We start from the raw sequence: 13,035 nt of genomic DNA on the forward strand, positions 1-13,035 counted from the left end.
TTGGGCGTTAGGGTGGCACAGGGCAGAGGGGGGAAGGGAAAAAAGAGAGGCGGTCGGGCTGGGCCACACAGTGAAACGAAACGAAACAGCAAAGCGAAAGCCGAGAGCTACGCATTCAAATATACAAAAGTCGCCAGCAGAAGAAGCAGAGACGAATGTGCGCACGAATCGACTCACACACTCTTACAAACACATCCACACAGACACACACATACACACAGCTACTGTAGAGCGATACACATTTTATTTTATTATTCCTTTCCTTTCTTTTATTTTACTTTACTTTACTTTACTTTTACTGTATTTTATTTTTGCTTTTTTCACATTTTGTTGTTTTCACATTTGTGGCAAACAAAAGGTACTCCTGCGCAGGATCAGCGAATCCCTGTGAACTCTGAGCCTCCCCCCACCCATCCACCTCTCCTGCCCACTCTTTGGGTTGCCTCTGTCGCTGTCGCTGTCGCTGACGCTGACTCTGTGTTTCATTGTGTCCAATGACTTGTATATTTTGTTCTGCGCTGCTGTCATAATGTGGCACCAACCAACGTAACTCCCTACCTCCCTCCCTCCTACACACACTCCCTATCGCGACCTACGCACTGTGTGTGGGGTCTGCGGAGGAGCTGCTGCGTACAAAAGTGTAGCATACTTTGCAGGGCAGCTGGCAAACAAACCCATGACAGCGTTGCACGTTCTGCGTTCTGCGTCCACGTTTCACGTCCCAGGCCAGCCCCAAAGCTGCGCGTTGTAATTGTTTCGCCAATTTCAAGTACCGTGCATAATTTTCCAACATGATTCAATACTTTTGCGTGAGTGCCACAGCAGCAACAACCACAATAGCAGCAACAGCAGCAGCCAACCCCGAAATTTGTGTGTGCTGCAGGACACACAAACCCTAGAAAACTACACGCTAAAAGCAAATACACAAACGCAACGCCATCAGGCAGCAGACAGACAAGCGTACAAATACGTATGGACAGTTCAAATGACGGGCTTTCCACACACACACACACACACACACACACACACTCACACTTCGCATATATGAACACATATATTTCTTTGGCGTGTTTTGTGTGGATTAGAGTGAGCTCAAGTATGAAGGGAGAACAACGGCAACAAAAAAAATACACAACAAGGGAGAAGAAAAAAAAATGCCGAATGCTCACGCTCGGAGTGCCGCACATAAAATACCCTTGCAATACGTAATTGACATGTCCTTTCAGCATTATAATGCATATATGGCAATAATAATAACAATCAAATTTAGTGCTTAATACAACTCAAGATTAATGTATTGTTTCGCACTTATCATGCATGTAAGCTTCTTCCGACTTCCTTGACAAATTGTACAAGAAAATTGGCAGGCCTCTTTTTTTTTTGGGTTTCGAAGAGTATTAAACGCCGTCAAACAATTAAGTATGTACATAATTCAAAGAGTTGCGTTTCGACATTTCGTTTCTTATCAACTGACAGTAATCAGCGGCTTTAACAACACTTTCCTGCAGTCTTATCTGACATATTGGATCAGAACAAACAACAACAACAAAAAGGGAAGGGAATAAAAAAAGTTATGCATCTAAGGGAAGGGAGAGCATACCTTTAGCTACTAAAGTTTAGTTCTGTAATGCATGTTTTAGGAATGGTTAATGTACAATGTGTATATGGGTAATTCCATGACTCTTTACAGTGAAAAAAACATAAACTGAAACAATTTTAAAAATAAGAAAAGGTTATTTTTATAGCTAAGAATGGTTTTGGAATTTTCTTTCTGTTTTGTTTTTTGTTTTGATAATTGCAAAAATTAACAAATTCGTACGCAAACCAAAAAATGAACGAATTTATATATTTTATTGTAAAACAGAACAAGTTCCTAAAATCAATCTTAGCTCTAAATATAGTGCTTATCTAAAGCTTTAAGAATAACATTCACTTATTTTTAAAATTGTTTCAGTTTTTGTTATTTTCACTGTACTCTTTACTCCCACGGGACAAATTCCGTTATGGAATTACCCATATACAATTATGTTTGAGATTACCAATCGATATAGTAAACTCGAACATTCCGATAACTATTATAATGTTCCTATATTAAAAAGAAATCTCGAGTTCCAAAATAAGATATAGAAATATGAGTAAACTTCTATATAAATTCTTTCAAGAACTCCTCCATTTCTTGTCAGACTTTTCTAACTAATTTAGCCTATCATAAATGAATTCTTTGTGGGAAAGTTGAAGATAAACTTTAAAGAAGTTTGCACTCGTATTCTATTAGCTAGATATATGTATGCATATTTTCAATTAATAAATCTTTAATTCAACAATGCCTTCATTTTCTCTTAGCTCTTACGAAGTTATCATATAACTAATCATAAATGAATTTCTTTGTGGGAAACAATTTCGTCTCTTTTCCTTATACTATTTCTTATCTTATATCTACATTGCCGTGACTAAAATAGGACTGTTGCACCCTCCTAAAAAGAATTAATTTAATCATGTTATTTATAATGTAGCTAATTATGATAAGATAATTTCGTACCAGGCATATAATAATATACGGGCTTTATCTGTATATCTACTCGGATCTTGATGTGTAATGACTACTTTAACGCGTTAACAGCTCCTTAACCCAATTAAAGTGCCCACACCTTGTGGGTGTGTACGCATTAAGTGCTTATGGCCAGCCAGCCAGCCACCAGATGAGAGACTGGACCACCCTTATCGACGAGGCTACGCACCATATACTTTCACACACACACACATATACTAGCACAACAATCACCACACACACACACATATAGAGAGTGGCTCAAAGAGCATGACGTTTCGCTTTAGACTCATTTGCGTTTGCATTTGGGAATTTGGACTTTCGCTACGCCAACAACAAGCAAGAGAGGGGGCGGCAAAGAAGTGGCGGGGGCGGGGGCAAAGCAGAGAGCCCAAAATGCTTTTGTCTAACTTGAGTGAATTATGGTCAGCGGTCGGTGGTCGGTGGTTGTCCGGCGGTTGCCTCTCCGTCTGTCTGTCTGTCCGTTTGTTTCGGGCAATTTCCGTACAATTTGCCATTTGTTCGTTTTGTTGTTGTTGCTGTAGCTGTAGCGGCTGTTGCTGTTGTGTTTTCTTTTTGTTCTCCACAAAAACAACGAATAACGAACATTGGACGAATAAAGTCTTTTTGGTTTGTTTTTTGGGTAAATTCGTTCATGGAGAAACAGTTGAAACGCATTATACGAGAACGCAGATCTGCGGTCACAAACTACTTATGGATTCAATTGAGCATGACCATACAGCTGCCGAGGCCGAGGCCGAGGCCGAAAAAAAAGAACCAAAAACAAAACAGGGGGGAGGGAGTGTTGTGAGTGAGATGGGCGCAGACTGACAGACTAACAGACTGCCTGCTTGCCACTTGCGGCAGCTGACGCACTCGACGCAATGTTTGCCCACTAAAAATTATGCTCAAAATTAAATGAAATGTTTTCAGCGGCGGTAGCAGAGAAGGGAGGGAGGGAGAAGGGAAGGAAGGAGGAACGACATCGTCGCCTGTCTCTCTGCATAAGGCAAATTATAAATTCTTATCATAGCGCTACTTATCGGCATGCGTTACGCGCATTCCCTTACTTACCATCTTGTCGACCGCCCCAACCGCTCACGGACGTGGCCAGCAGCATCGTCAGCATCAGCGCACCCAGCCAACTTTTTGCCAATGTCATGCTGTAGCTGCTGATGTTGTGGCTGCTGATGATACAGCTACTGCTGCTGCTACTCGTTGTTGTGTTCATCCTTGTGATTGGCTGCTGCCTGCTCCTCGTCGTGGTCGTGGTCGTGGTTGCGGTCGTGGCCGTCGTCATCTTCGTTGTTTGTGTTGTCGCATTGGAGCTAGAGTCGAAGTTGGAGTTGGAGTCAGAGTTAGAGACGCTGTGCAGCAGCTGCTGCCAGAATTTCAGCCACGTAATGCTAGGAAGTTCCTGCGAATCCTGCTCCTGTCCCTGCTCTTGCTCCTGCTCAAGTCGTTCCAGCGCACTAATATCACCGTTATAGTTAAAGCACCTACATTCATCATCATCAACATCATCATCATCATCATCGTCGCCTTGAGTATCGTCATTGGCGTCATCATGAGCTGCATCATGTGGCAGCGTCTCGCCAGTTGTGGCCAGCGCAGTTGTTGTTGTTGTTGTTGTTGTCGTTGTTTGCGAATTGTTTGTTGTTGCACTGCTGATTGGATTTGCCAGCGACATGGCCAGCGACATCGCCACGCCATGACTTTGTCGTTCTCGTTCGCGTCGCATTCGTTCACGTCGCTGGCGCCGCACAGCCGCAACACATTCCAAGACGTTGCCGTTGCCGTTGCCACTGGCATTGCCATCTACAGCTTCGTCTCCACCTACAATTGGCATAACTAATTGCGACGCCTTCTGCTCGTGTCTGAGATCGATGCAGTCCATGGGTAACTGGATATCACGCTGCAGGAATTTGCGCGCCACCTCAGACGACGCAGCTGATGAGGATGATGATAATGCTATTGTTGTTGTTTTTGTTGTAGTTGTAGATGTTGCTACCTCTGCTGTTGCTGTTGCCGTTGCAGTGGCTGCTGTCATCGTTGTGGCTGAGGCATGTTTATCATAATTTGTATGTTCCCAGGGCTGACAACAACAGCTGCAGCTGCAACCGCCGCTCAACTGCTCGACGTTGGCCTCCGGCGAATGTCCACATGGATAGCAGAAAGGCGGTAAATAGATTAACGACATGGCTCTTGCTCTCGTCTTGGACGTGGTCCTGCAGCCGCTGTTGTTGCTTGTATTCATGTTCCTGTTCGTGCTCGCACGCGTGCTCATGCCAACAGCAGAAGTCCTTCTCGTCCTGGCTGCTTGAAGCTGCTGCTGTGGCAAAAGACAAGAGTAGAATATTTGATTATTGTTATATGCGATAGATGTGTATTTTGTGCTCTCTCTGTCTGTGCTTTGCTCTCTGTATTATTATTATGAAGCGCAAACACGCTGTGGCAGTGGCTATGCCAAGTAAATATGAAATAAGGTGGCAAACACACACTCTGATGGTGAATGTGAATTTGAATTTAAAATAAAGCGCCACCGCAGCGCCATTGTTGCCTATATTTACATACAATATGCATGCACCAAGCATGTTTGTCTGCCTCGACTTGCCTTGCCTTTATATATATATATATATTTGGGCGTACACATGTATAAATAATCCCACAAAATTCATTGTTCAACAATCCAACTCGAGCTAAACACAGCCATCCATATCTCTCTATGCAGTTGCCCCACCAAAAATAAAACTTCCTCGGCGGCGCATTAAAAAGCAATAAAAATAAATATGCGCTCTGGGAAACCGACACTCCAAACAATCCAAATAAAAATGTCCAATGGCGCGTAAATCAAAAATCACGCGCTATAAGCAACCAAACCAAAAAAACCAGAAAAAAAGAAGATATAAAAATTAAGACAAAATTTATACCACGCACCAAGTTAAGATAGAAGCACACGGCTTCGTACACAAATTTCCCATCCGCTGTTGTCTCTTCCGTTATTATTTTTTGTTTTTCCTGCATTTAGCGCCTCCGGGTAACGGGGCATTGGGGCAACAACCGAACAATATCAATATCATCACAACACCAACAACAACGACCACTTGAAAGATTTATTTCGAACGTTTCTTGCAGACATGCCATGGAAATTATTTGAGAAAGAAAAAAATAAACTCGCATCAAATAAATTTCTCATTCGATGGCCAAAGCAGACAATTTGTTGCGCAGCAAGCAATTATCATGTCCATAATGAATTTTCATCGTTATTTAATGCACAAGCAGCTGCTTTAAATCAATGCATCACAATAAAAACGTCGAGCGTATTTAAATTCAATTTTAGCTCTTTTTAAATTCGACACCTTTCAGTAAAACAAATCTACTGAAAATCTCATAATGTTTTATTGCTAATTTATAACTCGAACTTTAAAATAGAATGAGAATTCATACAGAAAATGATATTCGTGTTTCTAAGATTGAAACACTTTGTTACTGATATGATTTTATTGCTGTAATAATATTAATTATTAATATTAATAATATTAACTTGATCTACTTTTAGTTATAGGCAAAATTTTAATAGGTTTTAAAATACATCATAAGAAATTTAGCATGAAAATAATGGAAAAAATTAGTTCTTGAAATGCTACGCAAATGATTTTGTTGCTAATCTATAACTTGAGTTTAAAAAATAGAAACAAAATTAGCTAATGCTTCATTTTAATTATAAAATTTATAATCGATTTTATAAGACAAAGCAAATTCTATTATAGAATACCTTCTAAAGTTGTTCAAAATTTGTTCGTAATATGATGATTTTGTTGTTATAACTTTGCTTGAATACAATACAATTTAATAAAATAAATAAACCTGCGTTTAATTTTTGTTGAAATAGATTTTACGACTTAAGACAAGACCTTGAATAGAATAAAGTTGTTAAAAGTTTTATTGCTAAATTATAAACTGAATTTATAACATAAAATCAAAATTTGCTTATTTTAGTTCTGAAAGTAAGTTCTAATAGGGTTTTCAATAGAATAACTTCATCAGAAGATCTTTAGTATAATAAAGATGGTAAATATTGATTTTTTGAATGCTACGTAAACAATTTTGTTGCTTTTTAACAAATTACATTTTTTAAATGGAATCATTTTATTTGTAAGTATAAATTCTAATAGGTTTTAAAAGGCAAATGAAATTTTTTGAATAAGTTATCACAAGACCCTTAACATAATAAAGCTAAGCTGCGAATATTTCTTGTTTTGAAGAAATGCTGCACAAATGAAATTGTTTGTAATCGCATAAAGATATTTCAGAATGATTAGATTGTTCTAAATGAATGTAAAAATGTTTGTGGAATGAATTATTAATCAGCCAAGGGGACGCGACGTCGTTGTCAAAAGTATGTGGGGCACTTAAAAGAGCAATCGATTCAAATATCTTTAAGCACATTTTATACACATTAATGAGTACTCGTGCGAGTGAATATGAATGGCGATGGCGATGGTGAACGGCGAATGGAGAATGATAGACAACCTTCCCCTAATGATAACCATGTACAAACACGGTTGCCAAGACCGAAATCAAAAGGCCAGAATCACAGTCTTCATCCCTCCCCCCTTATATTTTTTGATGAACTTTCCCATACGATGAGCAGAAGCTGCTGCTGCTGATGATGACGATGATGAGAATGAGGATGAGACTGGAACTGAGGTGGAGAGTGTAGTATATAGAGGGTATAATGCAATTTTCATGTTATGTAAGCGCTGCTCTTAGCCCGTCATCTATGCTAATTAAGTTAATTAAAAAGTACCAGCAAAGTATTTGCACTTGGCCAACTTCACGTCATAATCAAAGTTGAAGCGCATCGCATGGAAAATGAAGCCCAAGTCATGTCAAATGCTCTTAAAAAGCCAAAGCAGCTCGCATACAGACGACGACGACGATGATGATGACGACGTCAATGCTAGCTAGCCTGGCTTTGTGGCAGTCAAAATGTGGAGATGGAGATGAAGCTGATGCTGGCTGGAGAGATGCCATTCACACACTGGAGTTTCTTTATAAAGAATCAAGGAAATACAAAACACACAAAAAAAAAAAAAAAAGAGAGACAGAAATGAGGCCAATTATAAGCTCCATCATTAATTTAAATAAAATTAATTTCCCATTGGCTCACACAGAAAAATGCTACAAAAGAATCGCTTCGCTCAATAAGACAGTTTTTTCACTTTTTTTTAAGGAGGGAGCAGATAAAATGACAGAACGAAGGCGGGCGGGAGCAAAATGACAGCAGACGGTGGCAAATACTAAAACATTTAGGCGGAATTATAATTTTGTTTTCGCTTATTTATAATTTACGTTGAAAATGTGAAACACCTGACAGCTAAAAAAGAATTTATGTTTGCATGTTTCCCATTAATTTATTTTTCCAAGGCAGCGACTCCTCTGCAGGAAAATGCCAGTGTTCGCCGTCATCTCCTCTCTCCTCCCTCTGCTGACTTCAGCAAACGTTGGAGCTGCACGAAAATGCACAGCACAAGCACAGCACAGCAGGGGCGCATTGGGAAAGCCCAAGAAAGAAGACGAAGGCACGGCAAAGGCGAAGAAAATGCACAAGGCACATTTTGCTATCACGTTTGGACTATAAAACAGAAAGGCGGCAGCGCCATCGCCATCGTCATCAGGCAACCAGCACCCAAACTTCGAGTCAGAGACGGAGTCGAAGTCAGAGTCGAAGTCGATGCCAGTGTCTGCAGTGCATTGCTGCTGCTGATGATGTTGTTGATGACATGCAGCGCCAGGGCCTCCTTCGAAATGGCAAAATGGCAAAAAAAAACAACAAAAAGAATAAGATACCAAGACACAGTCGCGAACTACGTTGTCTCGGCGCAGTGGAAAACTTGTCAAGTAAATATAAACGAAATATGTGGCACGGTCACCCATTCTCTGGGGCCTGGCAGCAGCAGCAGCAGCACTTGTTTTATTTCATTCCCATTTTATTATTATTTTTGCCCACAAGACGAAGACGAAGACGAAAACGAACTCGCAGCAAGTGGAAGTCGACAAACAGCATGCAGCAAGCACCAAGCGGCAAGCAGCAGCGAGCGGCACATAAAAAAATATTTTTATGCAACATTTTTATGATTTCCGTCTGGCAGCGGGCTGCTGGCTGCTGCGACAAAAGGCTGAAGGATGAAGGCTGGACCGACCGACCAGTTGGTCTTACTACACAAATACATACACATATAGAGTCAGCAGCTCCTTCTTCACCTGCTTTCAATTAAATGACACTTTCCTTTCCTTTATCTTGCATGCGGTTGAGCGTCTGAGTTCTCGGCTTATTTCTCATTACGATTGAAATGTTCTTTGCGTCCCTCCAAAAACCTGGACTGGGGTGACTTCCATTCTCATTCCCATTTCCATTCCCATTCTCCTTCATCATCCCATCATTGTAGCTGGTGTTTTTCTCTCTTTTCTGGGGTGTTGATGGCGACGGCACACATCTCCCTTGTCTCACTTCATCAATCATTAATTTCGTTTATTTTTAGTGAAAATAATCACTTTGAGGCAACATATGCGACCCGACAATGTTTCGCATGTGTGTTTTTGCCAAAAACCAAACTGTGCACAGGGGAAGCATGACAAAGTGTTGGATCGTCCGGCCATAGCTTTAGCTTGAACTTTAGCAGCGTCAACTTTAAGCAATTATCAAATGGAAACGGGGTATCATTTTATTTGTGGCAATGCGAAATGACTTTATTACTTTTGCGGCAAAATAATACCGGGTAGGTTTTGCGGCCAAGGGTTGCAGCTGCCTATAGGCGGGCTTGTTGGACAGGTTAAGCTGCATTAAAGTGAGGCCAGTGCTTAAGTAGCGTTTTACATTGAATACGCGAAGAACAAGGGAAGAATACTGTGACGTTTCAGAGGTGAAAGTTCACCAATCGAAATACAAGGCAAGCGGATTGCAGTTCTAAGAACAGCTGTTTGAACTGGGGAATATTCAATTTAACGATGATTGAACGATTTCGAATTAGTAACAAATTTAACTTGTCTTGAAATTGACTTGACGAAAAGATGTAATTTGCTTGGAATATTAAACAAATCTATATAGTTGTCAGGGTCTGAAAATTATAATTATTTCCGTTTGATATATTATTTTTAAAGACACAATTAGATTAGACCAACATTTGAACGAAAATTATATTCAAAAATTATCGTGATTATAATTTAACAAACTGGTTCTACAAAGTATTTCTTTGTTTTTTTCACAAACCATAATCATTAAATTTAAATGATAATTATTTAAACGCATACTCATTATATTTGAGCTAAAAAAATTAAATTCAAAAATAATTTATGATTTTCGCTATTGTTGCTCTCTCACAAAAATTAATTTCAAATGATTATTTTAATTTGATCAACAGATATAAGTTTTTGATAGAATTATAATTTTAAATTGCTTTGAAATAAGGCAATAAATTCTGAGACAAATTACATGTAATAATTTTTATTTGGATTGTGATTTATTTAGATTTCCAATCGAAGCTATAAAAAAAAATTTTTTTTTTTTAATCCTTTTTGATTGTAGCAGTTTTTATTTGTATAGTTTTGGCTTACCGCAAAGCTATCATAACTCGATTTGATTTTTTTAGCATTTTGCTTTTTTATGGGAATTATTGTTATCTGAAATTTTATATAAATTCAAAGTTTCATGTTTCTATGCATAATGCATAGCATTTTTTTTTCGAAATTTTCTTAATTTTTTGTGTTATGAAAGTCTTGCGGAATTCAAACCATATACTGTATCAAATTACAGAGTCGAATTAATAATGTCAGTCATATTATAATTTCAAAGTTCAGTGCACTTAATAAATTGATTAGTATGCACAAAATTCAGACCAGGATTTTATTGCTGCACTTACAAGGTAGTATATGGTGCAGTAGTATGTATTGTAATTCTGTTCTAATAAAGATATTATTGTACTTCTGTGCTAATAAAGATATTGTCAAGATTTGCGTAAGCAGAGAGAACGTTGTGCGTATCTCAGTCTTCCAGTGAAATCATTGTCTTATCGCAAAAGTGTAGCTAAGGAAGTTAGTCAACGATTGGGTCATGCTACGAACACCCACCAAGCTCACCCTTCCCCCACGCGCATGTTGAGAAAATTAGTCAACACCGTAAAGCAAGTGACAGAAGGACGGACGGACGGACGGACAGAAAGGCGGACGGACTTGGATAGAGCTGGAGTAATTGACTTAATGCAATGCATTTCCGCTGTGCTGCGGGTTCGAATTGCTATCGCTATCTGAAAAGCCATGCATACCAACATGATTTTTATCTATTATACACACACGCACACACAGACACACACACTCACACATGCACATAGATATGTGCATGCAATATGCATGTGTAGTTGTCGATAACATAAATATGACAGGATTGGCAGCCGGACTGCAGCAATTGCACTGCGCGCACCTCATTGAACTTTTCAGACAAACACAATTTGTCCGATAAGGAAAAAAAAAGAAAAAAAAATGAGTCTACACGACAAACGACACGACACGAGGCGGAGAGAGAGAGCGGGGTGGGGGCGGGGCGGGGCAGACGTTGTATGGACGGCGCGCACTAATGGCCACCATTAATAATTGAAAAAGTGAAACAGTTGAGCATGTGAGCAGCATGTGGGGGGAAAGGGGATGGGGATGAGATGCCGAAGCATAGTCATAGGTAGCTGAAACACTCTCTAGGAGTGCGCAAAAGAGGCAAAAGGGGTTGCTGCAAGTGGGAGGGAGAGGCAGCGATAAGCGGGGGGCGACAAAAATCTATAACCAAAAAAGTTATGAATAAGCGAACGAAAACGAACCACCAAAGCGAAGCGCAGCCGAGAAAAGACGACAACAACAACAACAACAAATATATGTGAAAAGAAAAGAAAAAAATGAAGAAAAAACGTTAAAGCTACAAACCTGTTCTATGTCGGCGTCAATGTTGCTGTCGCTGCTGCTGCTGCTGTTGAAGCTGCTGCTGCTGCTGCTGTCGTTGTTGTTGGTGTTGTAGTTGTTATACTTGTAGTACATGGCGAGCTTGCGATGCTGCGACGCTGGCGACACGGCGACAATGTTAAAGTTGCTTTTCCTGTTGTTGTTGCTATCGTTGCTGCTGTTCTTTGCGTTGCAGCAACTTCAACTGCAGCCGTATCCAAATTTAAGGGAATCGCGTGCAAAGCGTAGCCAAGCAGCATTGGAAAATTACACAAATGCTGCCCTGCTATTATTATTCTTGTTGTTGCTGGTGTGATTTTCAGACGAATTTTCCGCTGCAGGGGCAGCAAGCAGCGCAAGAATAATCGCAATACGCGCACGAATCGAAACTGAGACTGCGACGACGATTGCGACGACGTCGTCGTTGTTACTCTGCTGCTGCCGCTGCTCCTCGTAGTCGTCGTTGTCGTATGCGAACTTCGTTGTCGTCGTCGTCGGCGTCGTGATCAAGGGGGAGCGGCAAAATATTGGAGCAAGGTGTTTCCAAACAGCGACAAACGGCGACCGCTGCAACTGAGCAGCGAAACACGACGACGCGGCGAATTCACTGCGTTTGTCTGCGCAAAAGCAGAGATGAGAGGCTTTGTCTCTTCGCTCTTGTTGTTGTTGCTCTCGTTCTCTTCACTGTTGTTGTTGTTTCGTGTGTGTCTCCCACCACCAACCGTAGTGAGCAAAGTTAAGTCTGTCGACTTGTGTATTATGTTGGGGCTGCTCTGCTAGCGCTCTGCCTGCGCTCGCGCTCTGCCTGCTGCCGCCTCTGTGTCAATCGAATTAAACTGAGAGCAAACTGAGTAATTGGGTTTAGATATTTTTCCACAGATATCGAGACAATGTTATATATTTCTTCTTGTTATTTAAGCATTAATTCAATAATTGGCCAGTGTTGTTGGGAAATTGGAAAAATGCAGCTCAGTTCCACCAATTCACTCACACACGCACAGCACAGTCGTTACACACACAGTCACACACGCGCGGCAGTGTATACAAAAAATCTGCACAACAGTTTTTTTCGTTTTTTGTAATTTTGTATTGAACTTCGGGCATGGAAATAAACCTTGAACTTAGCGTTTTTTATTTTTGGATTGCGCTAACTAAAGATTTTTCACTTTGTGGGGTCACTTTTCTTTGTTATGTGAATATTTATGAAGTGTAAATCTTCGCTTTACTCTTTATCTAGTCTCGCAAGCAAAAGCGGCACAGCCTGTGCGCAGCGAAAACTTCTGCTGCAATACACAAATTTCTTTCTTATTTGCTGCGCGCACCACCGCCACCTCTCCACTCCTCTCTCCCAGAAGCAGAGAAAATAATAAAAATTCTTTCTTCGCGACGCGCGAGCACACGTCCGTCCGTTACTATTCTGTGAAAAAGAATGAGGAAAACCTAGTCAGCGTGACCGCATTTCCATATTTCAAATATGCTGAAAGTCACAGCAATATACCAAG

General features: G+C 40.4%; 1 protein-coding gene across 5 annotated transcripts in view; it reads right to left on the reverse strand.

Annotated features, from left to right (window-relative positions):
- The window catches only part of LOC132787320 (uncharacterized), a 33,015-nt gene extending 20,060 nt beyond the window's left edge, over window positions 1-12,955 (reverse strand). For 2 of the 5 annotated variants that reach the window (XM_060794282.1, XM_060794279.1), the window contains exons 1-2: window positions 11,519-12,955; window positions 3,623-4,880 (exon numbers count right to left, since the gene is read on the reverse strand). In XM_060794282.1, the coding sequence (XP_060650265.1) occupies window positions 3,623-4,880; window positions 11,519-11,629 (1,369 nt within the window). In that variant the 5' untranslated portion in view covers window positions 11,630-12,955. The remainder of the gene's footprint in view (window positions 1-3,622; window positions 4,881-11,518) is intronic. The other 3 variants (XM_060794284.1, XM_060794283.1, XM_060794280.1) reach the window with 2 other exon arrangements.
- Between the last annotated feature and the right edge of the window lie 80 nt (window positions 12,956-13,035).

This window comes from Drosophila nasuta, chromosome 2R, assembly GCF_023558535.2.
Source record: "Drosophila nasuta strain 15112-1781.00 chromosome 2R, ASM2355853v1, whole genome shotgun sequence".
In the NCBI taxonomy this organism is placed as follows: Eukaryota; Metazoa; Arthropoda; class Insecta; order Diptera; family Drosophilidae; genus Drosophila; species Drosophila nasuta.